Source organism: Malaclemys terrapin, chromosome 3 (assembly GCF_027887155.1).
Source record: "Malaclemys terrapin pileata isolate rMalTer1 chromosome 3, rMalTer1.hap1, whole genome shotgun sequence".
Taxonomy (NCBI): domain Eukaryota; kingdom Metazoa; phylum Chordata; order Testudines; family Emydidae; genus Malaclemys; species Malaclemys terrapin.
This window is the reverse complement of record NC_071507.1, coordinates 59,843,381-59,863,846: the sequence shown is the minus strand read 5'-3', so window position 1 is coordinate 59,863,846 and position 20,466 is coordinate 59,843,381. Positions and strand designations below refer to the sequence as shown.

Sequence of the window (20,466 nt, the reverse complement as noted above, 5' to 3'; positions counted from 1 at the left end):
GCATGGTTGTACCCCTCAGGGAAGCCAGGGCATAAGCCTTAAAAGCACTAGAGTCTAAAACCCTGTTTTACAAAAAAAAGACCTTGCTAGGAAATCATTTTTAAAAGACAAGTTAGTTTTGCCTGGAGTGTAGCTAAGCACAATGAGGCTAAAATGGCTTTGGGGGAACAGAGGCACTCCGGTTGGCTTGGAAAGGATGTATAATGAACTACGGGAGTAGGCAAATGTGCTCTGAGCAGGTAGTTTGGTTTTAAGTCAGAGTTCAGAGCACCTAAAGTGTCCAAACTTCTCTGCTCGGTTGGGATGACTGAGCACCTGTAGAATTTTCCATCTAGATTCTAGAATGATGCTACACTGCCATCCTGTGGATTATTCAGACACAAGAGCATACAGCAGTTCTCAGCCTTTTCAGATTCAAAGCGCATGAAAAGAAAATCAGAGTGTCCAGGAAGAAGCCAGTAAAGTCATGTGGGTGTCTTTTCTTTTTCTCAGCTTGTAGAAAAGCAAACTATTATATTATTACTGCTATAATTCCTGATTTTCAGAGTCAGCATTTCTGATGGCAATGCATTTTCAGTACTAAGCAGAGCAGTAAAAACGATTCCCCATCTGCATGACATGTAGACAGATAGATTTGGGTCTGAAAAATGACGAAGATCAAAGAGGGCTGAAAGATATAAGGTAAAGCTGGAAATCTAGAATGACCCCTAGGCAACTCCTTTGACATTCAGTGACCGATAGCCCTGACATGGGATTTAGAGTATTAATATATTGGCACATACACCAAGGACAAGATTTCAGAGCCACTGGCTAGACAGGGGGTCACGGGCATTTATTAATATTATATAAATGAGCGAATCCATGTAACCCCATGTGCTTTTCAGTGTTACCATTCTCTTCCTTCCATTCCCTTCATTTCTGTGGAGCATCCATTTGTTGCAGCTTGCCTTAATTAGGCTTAATTAATTCAGGATAAAGTCTATCTTTTACTAAGTATTGGTACAGCACCCAGCACAAAGGGGGTCTGGACCTCAGTGGAGCTTTTGGGCACTAACACAATATAAATAATCATTGGAATGCAGAGGAAGTCACGATAATTTTTACACACCAGCTCCAAAATGTTTCGTTAAAATCTGGCTCCAAAAAAATCTCTCCCTGATTCCCTGCTACCCTAGCCCCTCATTTTCCCCCATTTCCTCATTAGTCCCACATTCACTCCACCCACAGCCCAGATATGCCACAGCATAGGGCTTAGAGATCAAACTCACTTCACCAATACCAAACCAGATGGGTCCTTGACTGCTATGCAGATCAGCAGGCCCTCCACAAAGCTCAGCTTGGGAGTCAGGCAGAAGCTCACGAGAGACAAATGGACTTGGAATCTGCATGTAGTTTGCTTCTATTTGAACACCGGTGGCTGAGAAAGCCAGTGTCTCACAGGGAGGGAGCAGGGTGTGTTCCTGTGATTATTCATTCCCATTCCATCCATGTTCCACCCAGGTTACCCACAACAAGCAGCAGAGTTCTCCTACCGATGGTGGTTATCGCAGAGATGGAGAAGAAGAAAGAGCCGACAAAGTCCCATCTCCCCAGACTGGTGGTGTTTCCCTGGAGGGTAAGGCCGCTCTTATAGGCCTTGATGATACCCTGCAAAGAGATGGCAGTGAATACAGGTGAGATCATCAGCCCACAAGGAGGCAACTCGAGCTGTTCTTTGTGTAATTGGCCTTTGCAGTGCTGTGTGATGATAATTTAAATTATCACCCACACTCCTCCTGCTGCTTCTCTCTCAGATGTCGTCAGCTGTGTGAAGTTAGGAGATCCAAGGGCTGAGCAGTCAGGGAGGCTAAGGCCATCACCTATTTATCTTCTGGTAAACCCTGACAACTGGCTCTGTGCTGTAAAAGCCGCAGGACACAGTCCCCGTCCCAAAAAGCTTGCAATCTAAGGACTGGGTTCTCCTGGTACGTTGAACAATACCTTAGGCCATGCCTACACTTATGGGCGCGATAGCAGCATAGCTACAGCGCGGTAACCCTGCTATTGTAATCCCATGAAGAAGATGCAGATGACAGTGTTGGAAGTGGTTTTCCTGTTACTGTAGGAACTCCACCTCACTGAGTGATGGTAGCTAGGTCGACAGACACGCGTATCCATTGACCTAGATACATTTACAGCAGGGGTTAGGTCAGCATAGCCATGGCATAGCAGAGAGGTGGGTTTTTCACACCCCTGAGTCACCTAAGTTTATAGTGTAGACCAGGCCTAACAGAATCTATGCTGACTGCAAGCCAAGGGAACCTACAGAACAAAGGGTCTGGGGAAGGATTTTAGGGCTAATCACATTCCGTAAATCGGTCACAAGTTACCTAGACTGTGTGGGAGAGAAACAGGAAGATAGGAGGTTCCCAGACAAGAATCCAACAAGGGTTAATCCATGTAACCCCAAAGCAAAAGCTCCTGAAAGGGTTCTGCATAGTGCAGGATCCATGAAGCAATAAGTAGGCCTTTACATGTGGATGATGCATACCGGATCCCGTTCCCACACTTGGGAGGAATGCAGGCAGTATACAAAAGCTCTGTATAACTGCGAGAAGGAGATGTACTATATAGCAGGACTAGTTTAATAATACAGGGCAGTCACATCAGAAACGGAGCAATGCTCTGGATGTACAGACACTGCCCCATCACTGTTGTTAAACTGGTCATATGCACAGAGACTTGGGGCCTGATTCTGCTCTCACTTACAACAATGTAAATCTGGAGTAACTACACTGAAGTCAGTAGAATTACATCAAGTTGGGCCCTCGATGAGTTAACTGTGCTGACACCTGCGTGCCCTGTGTCATACCAATAAAGTTACTGATGTGGAAAAATTGATCTTAAAATAGCACTATCCTTAGTACATACATAAGCCACTTTACAACCTTAACTAATCCTCCTGGCACCCCTGGGAGATGATTTATCCTGCAATGCAAAGCTAAATCAAGAGTACACTAAACCCATCACCTCTGAGCAAAGCGGAGCAGCTATCTAGTAACACAAGCCCCTGCCTTGCTCAGTCACTGTGCTACTGATAATGCTCTCATCCTTCACAATAAAGAGAGTCACTTTCAGCTTGAATTTGCCCCCAAATCTGGGTTTTGTAAAGATAAGCTCTTTTAAACTAATAATCCATCGAGGTACTTCAGGAACCACCAGCACTGTAGGATCCAGGAACCTACCAACAGATTTAATGAGTGGGCGCTAAGGAAGTATTAGTGTCCCATTTTACAGATGTGGAAACTGAGGCACAGATGAGCTATGACTTGTCCAAGGCCACAAAGGAAATCTGCAGCAGGGCTGTGACGTATACCCTGGTCTCCCGAGTCCCAGTCCAGTGCCTTAACCATGAGGTCTTCCTCCCCAACAACAACAGAAATGTTTCTGAATTCTTTTTTAAATGACAAAAAGATTCCTTTTTCTCTCCTCCTCCCAGACAAATAAACATGGCTCAGCATGATGCCATTGAACGAGCACCAAAAAGTGACATTAGGGAGAAAATAAAACATTGGTCACGTGCTGGTCATTTGCATTGTCAGTCTAAGGAGAGAGCAATGCAAAAAAGAAAACAAGGCGAACAGGTGGCGAACAGTAAATTCAGAGCTAAAAACTGCATTGATCTGGGAACTGCTCTTTGTCTACAGGGTCAGAACTAGTGTGTGTGTGTGTGGGGGGGGTGTTCTGTCACTGTAGGAATTCGCTACTACTGTTCAGGGAGGCTAGGCCAACAGAAGCAATCTTCCATTCACCAGGGGTTAGGTCGGCATAACTATAGCATTTTGCACAACCCTGAGTGCCACAGCTATGTCAACCTAAATTTTAAGTGTAGATTAGTCTTTACTCTGTGAGTAGTCCCATTAATTTTAATGGACAGCTCACAGAATAAATTACTATTCAGCATGCGTAAGGTTGGTAGGCTGTGGCCTTATGAGAAGAAATGGAGAAGACAGGGCACAGTGGGAAAGAATTAAATTTCCCTGTATCAATGTTGGGGATTATCAGGCTGCAAGGGATCTAGGCCCTAATCTTTAATATGCCTAATGTACAGCCTCTTGAACTGCAGTTAAGGAAGGTGTAGATAAGCAGCATTACTGGCAATGGACTTGTAATGAGGTTAGCACCCACCTCCCCTTCTGATTGGGCATATCTGTTTTCTGTAGACCCCTTTCAGTGGTTCTCAGGCGGGTTTTCAGTGACTCAGCCATCTGTCTGAATCACACTGTTTGCACATTAGCCAGAACAAACTCCTTCCGGGGTATACAGTCCACAGGAGCCTATCGCGGTACACCTCTGGTGGTGTGTCTCTCTCTAGCCATCCTTGGGCTTTAGTCTTTAAGTAGTCCAGCCCTGGTATGGGGCTGTATCCCCAAGGCTTCCTCCCTGGAGACACTATCTTTCTGTAGCCCTCCACAGGCTTAGTCCTTACTCAGTCCCTAGCAGCCAGCCAGGAGCCTCTTGTTCCCCAGGACCCTGCCAGCAGGCTTAGCTGTCTATAGTCCTGCTACTCTTCCGGACAGAAACACATGCCTTTCTTCTTCTGCTCCATACAACAACTAACTACTGCTCTGTTCTGCAGCTCCTTTTATATGGCCCTCCTGGGCCCTGATTGGCTGCTTCCCCTGCAGCCACTCTAGCCTGCTTGGAGGACCTCTCCACTGCTCCTTTCCTGGGATGGGTATGGCAGAACCCTGAGGCCTCCAGCAGGGAGCCTTTGGGCCTGGTTCACCCCATTACCGGCCTACTACGGAACCACAACCACCAAAGCAAGTGTTCTCTGCCCCATGATCTGTGAGCTATGAGTTCTAAGTGGCTGATGCTTCTGTAACAATGGAGAAGCCTCTGTCTGACTGTGCCACAAGGCCCGTTGGTGCCAGCTGGCCAAAGGGTCACTACTCTGTGTCAGAATTCCTGACAGGTCTGACAAACTCACTACGCCCAACACATGGCTGTCATAGTCTTTATCTATAAAGAACGTTGTGTGAGATATCAAATGAAAGCTGGTGACACATTGGTCATTAAGATCATGCACAGATGATAGTTTAAAAATTCTGTGTTATATGTTGCAAGTGTATCAAGGTCTGAGTCACCAGCGGAGACAGGTTTTCTCTCAGACCAGAAGTGTTTGTCCAGCTAGCTAATTGACATGTGAATTAAGCACTGTAAGCCAAACACAATGGGAACTACAGCTGCATTCCAAATCAATATGAGGCGAAATCAACCTGGGGGTCAGCACAGAGGAGAACAAGCAGTGGGGAGAAGAGTTTTCCCTGGGGTGCACTACAAGGGGGTGTAATTTAAAGGTTTATTGGACAAGAGGAAGGCAAGAGGACTCCCCTTTATTCATCACTGAGGAAACACAAAGGACGGTTTCACATATAACCAGTTGTTCTTACTATCCTTGCTCACTGTCTCCTGAAATCATAACCTTTGTTAATAAACCTATTTGTTGTCACTATAAATAAATGACAGCATTGTGTTGTTAAAAGGGAGCTGAGAGCTGACGCAAGCAAGCTTGTGTGTGTGTGTGTGTTGTCCTCTGGGGGACAACTTACCTGGTCATTTCTGTAAGTGGCTATGCCAGGGGCCAGATGCCACCGAGGGGGAGGCTGGCAGAAGGGCTCAGGGGTTGCCATTTGTCCGTCACTAGCCTGCACAGAGAGGGCGAGGTATGCGGGGGGCCTGCAGGTAGGTGTTTGTCGGTGGCCTGAGGCTGTTGGTTTCAGAGAGCTGAGCTACAGCAGGCATCAGGCAAAACTGCTTCATGCTAAGGGCAGGTGGTGGTGAGATGCCTCACAGCCCTGAGTCCACCAGAGGAGCATCACAGTCACTCTTCAAGCTGTGAAGTTTCCTCTTAGTATCAGACTAGCCCAGAACTCTTAGGGTTTCCAGAGCTTTTTTTGCTCAACTAAACTAAAAAAAAATATATAACGACTTCTCTGTATGCTGCACACCTGGTTCCTGTTCTCTGTTAAACCTCACTTTGGTGTAAGTTCAGCTGTGGTCAAAATTGCACATGACACCAAGTTTTGAAAGCAGTAAACACTCAGGGGGACAGAACCACCCTGCAAAGAGCCCTGACGAGACGAGAGCAGAGAAGGCTGCAAGCAACAAAGGGAAATTCAACACTAATAAATGGAAAGTGCTTCACTTAGAGAGAGGAAATAAACAGCCCAGACAGGACACGATGAGAACAAGCAGAACGGACAATGATATAATGTTGTCCTTCCATTCTGCAAACACACAGTCCAAAATATCTGCACTGGAACATGACTTTTCTCCATTCATTTCTGGGGCAGGGGAGTTTCTAACTCAAATCCACCACTCAAAAGTAAGCATTGGGCCTGCTCATGCAAGGTGCCAAGTGCCTCCTGGGAGTTTAGGATACTCAGCCCCCTTGCAGGAGGTGCTCAGCACCATTGAGCATAGGGCCCAGGGTTAGCCACTTCCCTGTTGTGTCTTGTTATCAGAAGCCTCCAGATGACATGCCTCTTCGGTATGTCCTGTTGTACCAGACCCAACCTGCTGTGCCATTCATGGGATAGACTTGAAAATCCAAAACGTTTCTGATAGACTATTTGATTATTCAAATGGCAGGTGTTTGTGATTGCCCTTAAAACTACAGGAGAAAGTGGTATGCTTACTTTGTAGCCAATGTGTAGGATTCTTGTAGGATAGAGATCAGGATATATGAAGTTTTCTATCCAGATGCAGCCAGAGTTCATTGTAATAAGTCAATATCTATTTAATGAGATTGATTTATTGTATCTGCATATAAAACATAGGGACAAGGAGAACAGAAATTAGAAATAACCTCACCCAGTATCCACACACAGACATTCTACAGATTTAAGGAGAAAAGCCCAGAGCTTTGGCTAAGGATTCCTATTGCCCTCACTTAGAACAGGCATTTCTCAGACAGCTTTTTCAAGACCTGACACTTTTAAAATCAACTAATATATATATGAGTGTTCCGCCTCCAGTTATTCAGAGTCAAAGGCTGGTCCAAGAACTCAAACTGTGGACATCAGTCAGGCCCAGTCAATACCACCAATCGCTGCAGGGTAAGTTACTTGTAGAACACTTGAAATAAATACAGAGGCAAGGTGGGTGAGGTAATATCTTTTATTGAACCAACTTCTGTTGATGAGAGATGTTAGGGGGCTTATTCCTTTATCCTCTCACTTCCCTGGTCCTTCTCGCATGAACAGAGAGCAACAATACCCAAAGTCCAAAGATGCAAACAATTTGATGTTTATTGGGGGTGAATTTTCATGTGGAATACAGCAGACCTTTATTATATTTTGTTCCAAACAAAACAAAACCAAAAACATTTTACATAAGTATTCAAAGTACCCTCCATTAAAACTTTAGAAAAACAAAAGTGTGGAAAGGCAGGGGGATAGAAGGGGGAATAGATGGAAAGAAACCAATTAAGCCTGTTAGGTTAGTTTAAAGTACAGGCTACCAGAAGCAAATTAAGTAAACAGAGAAAGAAGAAGGAAAAGAAGAAAAGGATATAGTTAGCTCTGAGCCAAGAGTAGGCTCCCTGGGTTGAAACAACTGGGAACCCTTACCCCTAGGTTTTCATCCTGGCTCTGGGAGAAGAGTGGGGGTTGTTACCTGCTTTTGCAAATCCTGCCATTTTTTACTTTGAAACTTTTTTTTCCCCTCCACTCCTCCAGGACTCAGGCTACGTCTTCACTACCCGCCTGAATTGGCGGGTAGAAATCAATCTCTCGGGGATCGAATTATCGCGTCTCGTCGGGACGCGACAATCGATCCCCAAATCGACGCGTGTACTCCACCAGCGCAGGTAGGAGTAAGTGCCGTCGACAGGGGAGCCGCGGCAGTCAATTTGCCGCCGTCCTCACAGCGGGGTAAGTCGGCTCGGATATGTCGAATTCAGCTACGCTATTCGCATAGCTGAATTTGCGTATCTTAAATCGATCCCTCCCTCCCCCAGTGAAGACGTAGCCCAAGTCCCAGCTCCTGTCTCTGAAGCTGGTCTGTTAACTCTGCTTTTGACTTTAAACCCTGTTGTGCCAAAGTATCTTTAACCACCCCTAACTAATTTACAACCCTTCAGCAGCCCTTGCTGAAACAGCACCAAACTTGAAAGATTACTGGCAGCTTCCCATAATGCTGCCCTTACTTCAAACCTCTCACAAGTGGACTGAAGTGCCTCCTTTTCCTGGAAGGCATTTAGTCCCAATGGGTAGGGACATTCTTCCACCACCCATATACCAAAGGAGGGTGGGCTCCTCAGCCACCCCCCATCCCTCTGGGTCCCCTAACACTGCCTCCATTTCCTTTTTAATCTCATCCCAGGCTGACCCCTGCACCTGGTATGGGCTCTGGTTCTTCCTTATTCATTTATCAAAAAAATCCTTTACCCTGGCTTGCCAGAACCCACAACTACCATCATGAGAGTTCGCTATACCCCCTCCAAGCAGCTGCGCGGACTGTTGGGAAGGGGGACTTACAGGCTGCCACTCACCTATCCAATGCGATGCATTCGAATTACGGCACCAAGATGTTAGGGGGCTTATTCCTTTACCCTCTCACTTCCCTGGTCCTTCTCGCATGAACAGAGAGCAACAATACCCGAAGTCCAAAGGTGCAAACAATTTGATGTTTATTGGGGTGAACTTTTAGCAAGCATGATTCCAGTTTCCTTCCTCAGTGTCCCCCTTCCCAGATCTGACACCAGGGAGCCTTGCCTGTGTCCCTGTTCCCATTCCCTCCCTTAGCGAAACATGATTCCAAATTCCCCCATTCCCTGTTCCCATTCCCCCCGTTACTTCCTGATTAACTGCAGACTATATAGTAAAACTTGAATTTTGCTTAGCTATACCTTAATCAATCATTTTACTGAAATTTAACTAACCAATCCTAACACATTGTAACGTAATTATTTAACCAATTATATCCCACCACCTTAATTGACTTACACCCAATAAAATTAATTATACAGCAGACAGAAACAATTACAGAACCAGACAGAGATTATACAGACAAACAAAAGGGAAGTGGAGACTACAGTGATAGAACAATACAAAAATGAGGATTTTACTTCACAGTTATTGATAAATAAGTTCTTGCTAGACAGGATGCTATCAAACTAAGTTCCCTTTTTCATCTTCTAGGCTCTTCCCTTTCTCTGGAGGTGATAGAAATACAAGTCTGTCCTGATATTTCTAACAGCCCAATAGCACCTTATTTCAATGTAACTAGTTTAAAATGTAAGGATGTAACCATACAATTCCCAGTTTATGGCTGCCTCTGCTACTTACCCAGGGCCGGCTCCAGGCACCAGCCCACCAAACATGTGCTTGGGGCGCACCTGGAGGGGGCGGCGCGGTGTGGCGCTCCGGCCCGAGAGCGGGGCCGCGACTGGGCTCGCCGCTCTCCCCGTGGCGCTCCGGCCGCCAGGGAGAGCGGAGCTGCGGCAGGCTCTCCGCCCTCCCCCCGGCGCTCTGGCCGCCGGGGAGAGTGGAGCCCCGGCCGGGCTCTCCGCCCTCCTCCTGGGGCTCTGGCCGCCAGCGGAGCCGCGGCGGGCTCGCCGCCCTCCCCCCGGTGCTCCGGCTGCCAGCGGAGCTGCGGCGGGCTCGCCGCCCTCCCCCCGGCACTCCGGCCGGTCGGGGAGAGCGGGCCCGTGGCCAGGCTCGGTGCCCTCCCCTGCCGCGCTCCCCACGGGGGTGGCCGGAGGCTTTTTTGCCTGGGGCAGCAAAAAAGCCAGAGCCGGCCCTGTACTTAGCCAAAGGCCTTAACCTAAGAACAAGGCCCAGACTGTCACAGTAAAAAAAGGCTCTTACACAGACAGAATCAATATCACTGTCTTTCTTTTATACTTCTATAACTAACTTAGTAATACAAATACACCTACATTCTTAAAGTATTGGCCTTTGCAGACAGGCCTAAATATCTATATCCTAACAAGAAAGACAAGCTTTTGAGCCATGCAGAGCTCTTCTTTGAAAGCTTCTCTCTCTCACTGACAGAAGTTGGCCCAATAGAAGATATTACCTCACCCACCTTACGTCTCTCATATCCTGGGCACGGACACGGCTACGACTAAACTGCATGAAATAAAGACACTCAGTCATGAAATTGCTGTGCTTGGACCTGATATTTTGAGAGCTTGTAAAGGTCACATGTGTAAGTCAAAGGACAATATCAATCAAAAGAGGAAGTACAAAGAGAAAACAGAATCTTAGTGGTTAACCCAAAAGACAAAGTCAGATCTAGATTCTGCTCCCGTCTCTGCTGAGCGACTTGCTATGTGATCCCAGGGAAGTCATTTAACTTCTCTGTGCCTCATGTTCCCCACCTGTAGGAGCAGGATAAGAACCTTTCCCTAGCTCCTAGGGGAGCGTTAATGTTTGTAAGTCACTCTAAGCTCCTCAGACAGACAGCTCTGTAGAAGTGCACAGTGGTTATTGTAAGATTCATCCAGTGGGACCTTTTGGATTTCCATGCCCTGATGTATCAAAATGTAACTTTATTTAAAAGTTGGCTTTCTCCTCGCCATCTAGCCTCATCTGTTTCTGTGCAGCACCATCTTTTACAAAACCTACTGCGATGTCCCAATCCGGTTCTCTCGGATGAGGAAGGCGCAGGTGTGGCTTTCACAGTCAAATTGCTTTATCTAAAAGCTGCTTTCTATCCCGTTGCCTTCCTGGCCTCACACACACCATGTTGCCCAGCAGCACAAGCCATGCCCTATGAGGTGAGTGACCCTGGGAAAGGAACTGCATCAATTTCACTCAGCCTTGCAGCCAGAAATTTGCAAAGGGAACTGGTGCCCTTGGCAGCACTGGTGCTCCCTGCAGTTGGCTATCAAAGCCAACTATACTTCAAACCTTTATTTCCTGATACCAGTCACTGCCCAGTCTTGTACCGCCTTCCACACATCACGGTCCACAGCATCACCTCCTTTAACTCCAGCCCGCTGGCAGCTCATTGGGGTATTCCTCAGTGCTCGCTCACTTAAAGAATACTTGGCGGGTACAGCCCCCATTTCTCTTGCCAATCATCACTAATGAGAACAGCCCCCTGCTGTCTCTTACTGCTTAAGCTTCCAAACAAAGCAGCATTCTGGCCTCCTGTCCCAGCACAGTCACCTTCACTGCTCCAGTCTGACTTTCAGCCTGTCACACTTCTTAGAGTACCTCTACACTGCAGAGGGTACCTGGATCCAGGCTCCCGGGCTTGCCAAGCCACCTGTTAGTGTCCATAGTGCAGAGTCACATACAATCCATACCTGTGTAGCTGTATCCACACTGGCACTGTAGTTACCTGGGTTTGGTGCTGGGATTTTGAGGGGGCCAACGGGGAAGTATCCCAGGGCTTCTTAATTTGAATGTTTAAAGAAATTGTTTTGATTTAGTGTGTTATGGTAGAATTTGTCTATCCTTCCCAGTCCCCCATGTGGATGTGTTCTTAGCCTGCCAACACATTTAGCTGAGGTACTTCCAGCTCTGCATGTTTTTCACTTCCATGCCCTCCAGCCGGTGCCATGCCAGGAGTCCAGCACAGGTGGAGGAGCTGTTCCTGATTGGTGCTGAATTGTTATCACAGCAGGATAAAGATAGAGGGCATGGGAGATGGTGGAGGGCATTTCCACAGCCGTTTCTGACCCTCAGAAGATGGCAGTGGCTCTTGGAGCTCAAACATGCCGGATGCTGACATGGCAGAGCAGAGACACATGCTGCAGCAGTTGCTATGTATTTCCCATCTGTAGACCAGCAATTCTGGTGTAGGACAACTAGAACAGAGTGGTGGGATCACATCATCATGCAGTTCTGGGGGGACCACCAGTAGCTTCAGAACTCCTGCATGAGGAAGGCCACCTTCATAGAATTGTGTGAGGTGCTTCCCCTGATCCTACAGTGCCAGGACATACAGCTGAGAGAGTCCAGAACAAGGCTGCTATAGCCATCTAGATGCTGGCTACCTGAAACTGCAACAGGCTGGTGACTACCTCATTTGAGATTGGCAAGTCAAGTGTTGGTGATGAGGTTTGTGAGGCGGTTTTTGCTGTAATTTCCCCATGAGTAGTGGACACGGCTTAGACATCTGAAATAGCAGCTGGTGTTCAGAGAATGGGGTTTGCATGCTGCACTGGGCCACCGATGGCACTCATGTGCCCATAGTTTGCTCTCCACAAGGAGCACATGAAGGTGTCAACTGCAAAGGCTACCGCTCAAGTGTTGTGCTGGGGTAGGTCAACTGCAAAGGCAAGTTCATGAACACCAGTGTGGGATTCACTCACAAGGCGCATGATGCTAGAGTGCTGAGGAGATCTGGCTTTTACCCACTTAGACAAGCAGGGACTGCTCAGCCATCTCCTTTTGCTGTGCTTGGTCCTGCTCCCTCATCCTCCAGTCATGCCAGAGGGAGTATGCGAGCATTCTCTCCTCCTTCATTGCTTTCTCCCTCTTCCTTTCCATATCCTGCTCCTCTTTCCCTCTCTCAGATTGGCCTGGTGTGTGACCCACATCCAAAGTCATGATGCATTTCATAGAATCATAGAAATGAAAGGCTGAAGGGATCTCGAGAGTCCAGCCCCCTACACCCTGGCAGGAAAAAGTATACCCAGACCATTCATGTAGTGGGTCTCCCCTGAGCCTTTGCCTTTTCCCAAGCTAGTTCAGGGTCCTCTCCCCAAGAAGCCTGGGTGGCTGCCTCAGTTCAGCAGAGGTGGAAGGTCCTGCCAAGGAAAGAAGATATTTTTTGTTCATGGAAAGAAAGAGGAGAATTCCCCCTTTTATATTCTGTGTCACAGCAAGACAACAGTTTGACGCTTTTATCTATTTGGTATGATTTTATTTCACCGCTACACCTCAGTCAGTTCAGAAGCTCCTGCAGGCCAGGTTACCAGCCCACATACACACTATGGTAAGAATTCCAGATTTAATACATTAAAAAGAAAAGAAAAATTTTTTGGACCTGGTATGTATGTCTGTGGGGGGTGAGAAGGGACCTGCTACTACTATTGCTTTTAACATTAATCCATGCTAGGGAAACCTTAGAAGTTGTTAATCAGCTGGAGTTCCCTGAATGGAAGAGAGAGAAATTTCTCCAGGCTTGTGGTGGAATTCTCTCTATCTCCGCAAAGGAGAGTTTATATCACCTGCTGACTGAAAAGGAGTGGAGAGGGCTTATAAACGATCAAGGCAGACATTGGAAGTTTGTCCTACCCAGGAATCTCACTGATCGTCTTGAGTTTATCCTGTATGAAGAATTCTCAAGCATCACCAGCCAGGAGCGGGGGAAAATTCAAGTGAACATTAACAGGACGGTGAATCAGGATTTAGAGGCCTGCTAACAGCAGAACTGTTCCCACCACCGTGGCCTGGAAAGTGTGCTGCAAATGGGAGCACTGGAAGGCCAAGTACTGCTGCACTTTTTCAACTTAATACAGCCACTGGGATTTATAATCCAGAATGTCTGGGCCAATGCTGGTATTGCTATAATTCTACAACAATCTACTGGTGTGACAGAATTACTAAGAGCCGTATATGCTGACATATGCACTTCTGCTTGCTAAACCTGTAATTCCATCTTTGATATATATTTTAAATAATCAGCATAAATTTAGTAAGAATGACTCACTAGTTGCATGTTTAATTGTTTTCCCCCTACTTGGGCTCCATCTTGGATCACACATGGTGGTTGGGGGCTTAGGGTGGAGGAAGGGGGCCAGGACAATGGCATGGCTTTTGCCCTCAGCTGAAACTAAGTCCAGCCTCTAACGCATAATATCCTTCATAGAAATAATTTTATTGGCCATGACCCAGAAATCCCTCCCATTCATGGTGCAATTTCTCCCCATAATAATAACAAAGATGGCGGCAGCCACTTACCCCGCTGTGGCTCCGGCTCCTACTCTAATGCCACTTCCTCTCCAGGCTGTTTGTTGGGTCAGTCCCCAAACAGGTCTTCGGACTATGGTCCCAAGACATCCCACATTCATGTGGCCTACCAGAACCATGGTCCGTTCCTGCTCTAACGCCTCCAGTGCTTTGCCTTCTCCAGTGCTATCCTGGTCCTCTCCATCTCCAGTATAAAAATCAGACCAGCCCTGCTCAAAAGCCTGTCATGCACAACTGGGGGCTCTGTATACCAGGTGAGGGCGAGCACCTGGTCCAAATCCTTGTAGCAAACAGAGAGTTGCCAGACCCTTTGTACTGCAGGAAGGCCCTCTCTAGGATTTTAATACACTTCCAACACTGTGCAGGCACATGTTTGATCCCCACCTCACCCAGCCTCTTCAAGAGGTTATCATAACAGTGCAGATTTCAGGTGCATCTCCCAAAATCATGTTCTTTTCTGCACTCATACCAGAGGTTAACCAGAAACCTGGTGGGGTCCTCTGTCCAGCAAGCAGCTTGCTGCGATGGCATCTTATAGGGTTGTCTGGCTGAGGTGAGCTGCATATTGCAGAAACAGAGCAGGCTGCATGGAATGAAGAGTTAAACACCGACCAGGTGGATATAAGCCAGCAGGTAGCATCTGGTACATAGGAGGCAAGTGGGAAATGAGTTGGTAGAAGGGTTGTAAAATACAGGTCTGGGGAATTGTGGGATGACACAGGAGGACTGTCAAAAGCAGAGTTCCACTACCCAGTGTTAGATACATCCTCATTGCAAAGTGGGCAGGTCAGAGCCCACCTTAAAGTGAAACCTGGACTCTAACCTATACCTGCAGCAGGGCAAGCAAGCCTGGGCTCAAAGCATATATAAACCAACCCAGGGAAAGATTACAGCTGTGGGGAAAGGCTCTGGTAGCAGCAAAAGGCTCCAGCAGCGTCATGCTGCAGGGAAATACTCCGGCAGCAGGGAAAGGCTTTGGCGGGGGGGTGCGGAGAGGCAGTGGGGAAAGACTGTGGTGGAGGGGGCAACAGGGGACATTGCTCTCCCTGATGCCTTCCCCCCCGCCAGAGCCTTTCACTGACATGTATAGCTACACACTTCAGCGTGGATGGAGCTTACTTTTCATGGCTGCGTGCAGCTACACATACCCTACATACTGCCACCAGCGGTGAGCAGTGTAGACGTAGTCTACGTATTTCTTAGTGCTAACTTCAGCCAAGGTTATCATTTCTGAGCACACGGCAACAGCCAATTCTACAGCTCACCCCTTAGTCTCTCTTGTCATTTGTGTGCACCTCAACCGTCAGTTTCCAGCTTCACCACAACTTCCTGTTGCTGAGAGCTACAAAGAGTCTTTACACTGCATCTTAGATTCTGTTTTCCCTCTCTCTGAGCCCTTAAGTTCGCTCCCAAAGCCAGAATTACTTAATTGTCACCTAGGGCTCTTCATCTGTAGACCTCAAAATGCGATACAAAGGAGAGTAAGTATAATGATCTCCCTTTTTCATAAATTCATAGAGTTTAAGGCAAGAAGTTGGATCATCTAGTCTGACCTCCTGTGCATCACAGGGCACAGAATTTCACCCAGTTACCCCAGCAGCGAGCCCAGTAACTTGTGTTTGACTAAAGCATATCTTCCAAAAATGCATCCAGAAAGGCAAGACCAGAGTGTGTGCATGCGTATGACTAAGCTAAGATGCTGCCTTCCTTACAAGCATGACCTTATTAGGCAGCTGAGGTTCTACTTCCCTCTTCAACAGTAACAGAAAGGAACAAAGCACTTTGTCTGAACAACTGATAATCGGAGTAGTTTCTTCTTCATTCATATCCACCTTTTTTCTAGTCCTGGAGAGAGGTGGGGGAATGAGGGACAAAGATTCTCACTAACTTCCACTGAGGAACCTAAATACCTTTGAGGATCTGCACAAAAATGACTTTCCTGAGGTCACACAGCCGGTCACAAGAGACCTACTCCTGGTTCTTCCAAACTCCCGTGCCAGCACCCCTTCCATTGGACTACACCGTCACTGTCTTTCGGACACATTTCCAGAAAAGGACAATCATCCGCCGGCACATGTTGGGAGATGGAAGTATTGTGGAAGATGACATGTAACGTCCCTTGATATACCCAAACTCTGGTCAGTTTTAGTATCCTGTGCTTGCTGATCGTGGCATTTTAGCCAGTGCTATTTCACAGTGCTATTTCAATATGAAGTGTTGTTTCTCCCTGTAAAACTGAGTGTATCTCAGAGGGGTCCTCAGGAAAGGCAAAAAGAATGAGTATAAGGACTGGATCAGAGAGAGGGAATCTCACTTCCCAGTTTGTTTGGTTGGCTTTCACACATTCACATGAAATCAGCTTGTCCAGGAAACACAGACTTGTCCAGGAAACCAAAATTATGGTGACTGTTTACCTGGTCTCAGAAACTCCCATTCTTTCCCCAACTATCAGTGTGGGAGAGAGGCATTTCAAAAGGCACAGGACCTCCTGATAAGGGACTAAAGTTTAAATGAGTTTCTCTCTGCTATATACTGGAAATTCTTAAGATTAATATGTACAATTGCACAGTTCTTACAGGATAACAGGAGCAATCAGATAACATTGACAAGGTTCACTCTCCTCTCAGATTAGGAAGACAAAGGTTAATTAGCTTCAGAACAAAAAAAGCTCTATAGGTCACACCACTGTTATTTATTGGCACTCAACCCCAGTTCTTGGCTGGAGGAGGCACTGTATTTGAATTCTGACTAAAGCAGGGAAGATGTGGGATGGATTAGAGATTGGCTAGAAAACAGCTGCTGCCTCAAATTAGTACCACTAAAGAAACCAAGACCTGATTAACTGACTTTCCCACACCTTTAATAGCATACATTAGACCTAGTCGACACTAGAAAATGTTTGCCAGTGTGGCTATACGGATGTAGCTATAGCAGCAAACCCTCCTAGTGGAGACACTGGTTATACTGGCAAAAAAAAAAAAAAAGTGATCTTGCAGGTATAGTTTAAACCAGTTCCCTGAACGAAAAAACATTGTTATGCCAGTAGAACTGTGTCTACACAAGGGCTTTTGACCAGGTCTGGATTAACCAATGTGCACTTGGTGCACTTGCACAGAGTCCCCATCTCAGGGGCGGGCCCATCCACTGGAAAAAAAAACAAAAAACAAACCTGAGCAGGGCTGCAACCTCATGCAGCAGGTCGCAATGCTACTTAATCAAGTTTGGCCCAGCTGCCCCTCTCATGACAGAGGGGTGGCCGTGCCTAACCTGAGTGGTGCGGGGCCCTGTGAGTGCAGGGCGGGCGATGAGAGCAAGCAGAGTTGTGCAGCCGAGATAGGAGGAGCTGCCCTAGCCTAGGAGGGGAGAGGAGCGCTGTGCCAGCGGGCACCAGTGAGTGGCCAGGAAGATCCTGTAGGTGGTGGGCGAGGGGCTGTGGATGAGTGGTCAATGGGCTATAAGGTAAGTGGGGAGTTTTGGGGGGCTATGGGATGAGGGGTTAGGGGTCAGTGGAGGATGTTGGGAGCCAGTGGGGTTGGGGGCCAGGATGTTGGGGGTGAGTGTGGCATGTTGGGGGTGGTGGGGTGAGTTGTAGGGGTTGTGGGGGGGAATGTTGAGGATGGTAGGGTTGGGGGCCAGGATGGTGGAGGTGAGTTGGGGATATTGGGGGGGCTACTATTGCCACTGCAATTGAGGTGCTGGGGGCTGGTGAACGGGATGTGAGTCAGGGCTGCTGGGATGCACGGGGGGGGGCTGGTGGAGGGTTGCTGGGGTATATGTGTGGTGGGAGGGGCATTCAAAGATCTGTGTATAGGGTGGGGTATGTGTGGGGTGGGAGGGGCATTCTGGGCTCTATGTGGGGTGGGGACTCTTTAAGGAAGGTGGGGGGCCCCCCAATTTTCATAGTTCACAGGCCCCAGGTTTCATAGTTAACTGATTTTTACTGGATAGAAATATTGCAAAAAAACCCAAAAATCAAATCACAGCCCTAATTAATGTTACTACACTTGCAAAGGTTTCCAGGGTAGACCTGGCTTAATAGAGAATTATGTGATCTTGTCCAGTTGTGTATAATCATAGTACCCTAACCCATTAGTCATAGGTGGTGGGGGGCTAAGCCTAAAGGGGGCGCGGCCCCCTCAACCCCATCTATCAGCTCACCAACTGCCCAGCTGCTACTCCTGTGCACATGCCTAGCTCCGCAGGCGAAGCATGACACACACCACGGGATGCTGTCATGGTCTCCTCAATCCTCCTCCTAGCAGTGAGGGCCAGAGCAGCGAACCAGGCCCAGGCCAGCACTGTGGACCAGAACACAGCCACCACTGTCTGGGCTCACTGTCTAACCCCTGTGCCCAGCCCAGCAGGACAGGAGCAGAGCCGCACTGCCTGGGATGAGTGTGGGGTGGGCTCGCTCTCATTCCTGCCCCCACCAGACCTCCTCTCTGCACCAGACTGCAAACAACATTTTTACCTTCCACCAAGGCAGTTAGTGCTGCTACTGCAGACAGAGCCTACACAGCCTGGAAGACCATTCAGCCCCCTGACCCCAGGGCCATCTGCCCTGGCCAGTGGAACGGTTCCTAGATCTGATAGGTGGGAGTAACCCCAGAGTGCCTGTGCCTGAACAGAGCTGAATATGCCCTGCTGTAAGGAACAATATTTATTTATTTTTCAGAACAGAACAGTCGGGTCAGGTTGGAGCCGATCACTTTTATGGTGTCAGTTTGAAAACAGGAAGGGAGAGAAGTTTTCTTCCAGTTTTGCTTTCTGAGAGTGGGATGGGGAGTTGCCACCAACCATCTGTGAGAGGGACCTATGTCCTTCACAGCTGCTTAAAGACAACATAGAGATGGTAGGCCAGATTTTGACATGGATTAATGCCTTTTTCCAAGGTGTTCGGGGAAGCCACACCTAAACAAGGCTCTTGCTCAATAAACCATCTTGGGATATTAATTCCATCCTGTCTCAGACCTGCCTTTTGTTGGACAAGTTCTTGAGAAAGTGGTGCTGAGCCAACCCCTGCTTGCTACACTGATTTATTTGATCCCCATAGTTGGATTCAGATCTGAGTGCAGAACTCAGGCTGCAATATCATCTGTGGTGGCTGATCTTGTAGTTAGACGTCAGCATAAGTCGTTTCCATGCTTACTCAATTAGAGTAATCAGCAGCTTTTAATACCACTGACCACAAGGTACAACGTAACTCATGCGTGCAATCTTATGGGCCAGAAGGAGTAGCCCACAGTGAGTCTGCTTCTTCTTTTCAGAAAGGTCCCACAAGGCTGTACTAGACAACTCCTTGTCCTCCCTGAGGGACTTCGTAGGTAGGTTCCCACACATTTTTACTTCATCATATCTTCTCTTAAAGGTATAGGAGGCCACCAGAGCAGAATTCCAGGCTGCATTCTCATTAATGTATAAATAATCCTCACTGCTAATGAGCTTTTTAATGAACAGCTTCATTACTCTCCCAGTGCCAGACCAAGATAGGGATCTGAATGAAAGTGAATTGGCTGTAGCTCAGCCCAGAGAAGAAAGGGATGCTTGTTATTAAGAAGGAAGCACTGGAGGAATGGGCAGAGGTGGTGCTTGCCCCAGCTACTGTAAGTCTATGACTGCCTTTTCCAAACTCCCTTTCACAGATCCACAGTGCTCCAGTCTGGTGAGATTCAAGGAACGAGGCAAGATGTATTTATTTTATTTACGTCTTCTTTGATTTTCTCCTTCTCTATCATGGTTTGTGTAATTAGCATGCTTCAAATAACATGGCGCTTCTGCAATGTTAGGGACTGGGCAGGCCAATCCAATAAATACAGGAAACAGCTGCAATAAGTTATTAGGGCTACATTGTATGACATGAGAGGGGTGGGGAGCAAAGAGATGAGGGAGGGGGAGAAATGGGAATTATCCTAGTGACCCCACTAGGAAATCATACATTTACAACTTTGGAGCAAGGCTGCAAACAAGGAAGCTCCAGGCCCCATGGCTGGGATTTCAATTCATAGATTCTAAGGCCAGAAATGACCATTGTGATCATCTAGTCTGATCTCCTGTATAGCATAGGCCATAGAACTTCCCCCACAAAATTCCTAGATCCTATCTTTTAGAAAAACATCCAGTCTTGATTTTCAAAACTGCCAGAGATGGAGAATCCACCACAACCCTTGGTAAATTGGTCCAATGGTTAATTATTCTGAGTGTTAAACATTTACACCTTATTTCCAGTCTGAATTTGTCTAGCTTCAACTTCCAACCATTAGATCATGTTATACCTTTCTCTGCTAGACTGAAGAGCCCATTATTAAATATTTGTTCCCCACGTAGATACTTATAGACCGGGGAGGGCAAACTACGGCCTGGGGGCCGCATCCAGCTTTTCAGACATTTTAATCTGGCCCTCGAGCACCCGCCGGGGTCGGGGGCTTGCCCCACTCCGTTCGTACCGTGGCTCCGCACGGCTCCTGGAAGCAGCAGCAGCATGTCCCCACTCCGGCTCCTACATGTAGGAACCATGGCCAATGGGAGCTGCAGGGGCGGCGCCTGTGGA

The 20,466-nt window shown here is 47.4% G+C and overlaps 1 protein-coding gene across 1 annotated transcript in view; it reads right to left on the bottom strand.

The window, feature by feature from the left end:
- KCNK17 (potassium two pore domain channel subfamily K member 17) overlaps positions 1–20,466 on the bottom strand; it is a 47,774-nt gene that overhangs the window by 19,489 nt on the left and 7,819 nt on the right. The window contains exon 2 of the mRNA XM_054021572.1: positions 1,533–1,647. Coding sequence (XP_053877547.1) covers positions 1,533–1,647 — 115 coding nt within the window. The remainder of the gene's footprint in view (positions 1–1,532; positions 1,648–20,466) is intronic.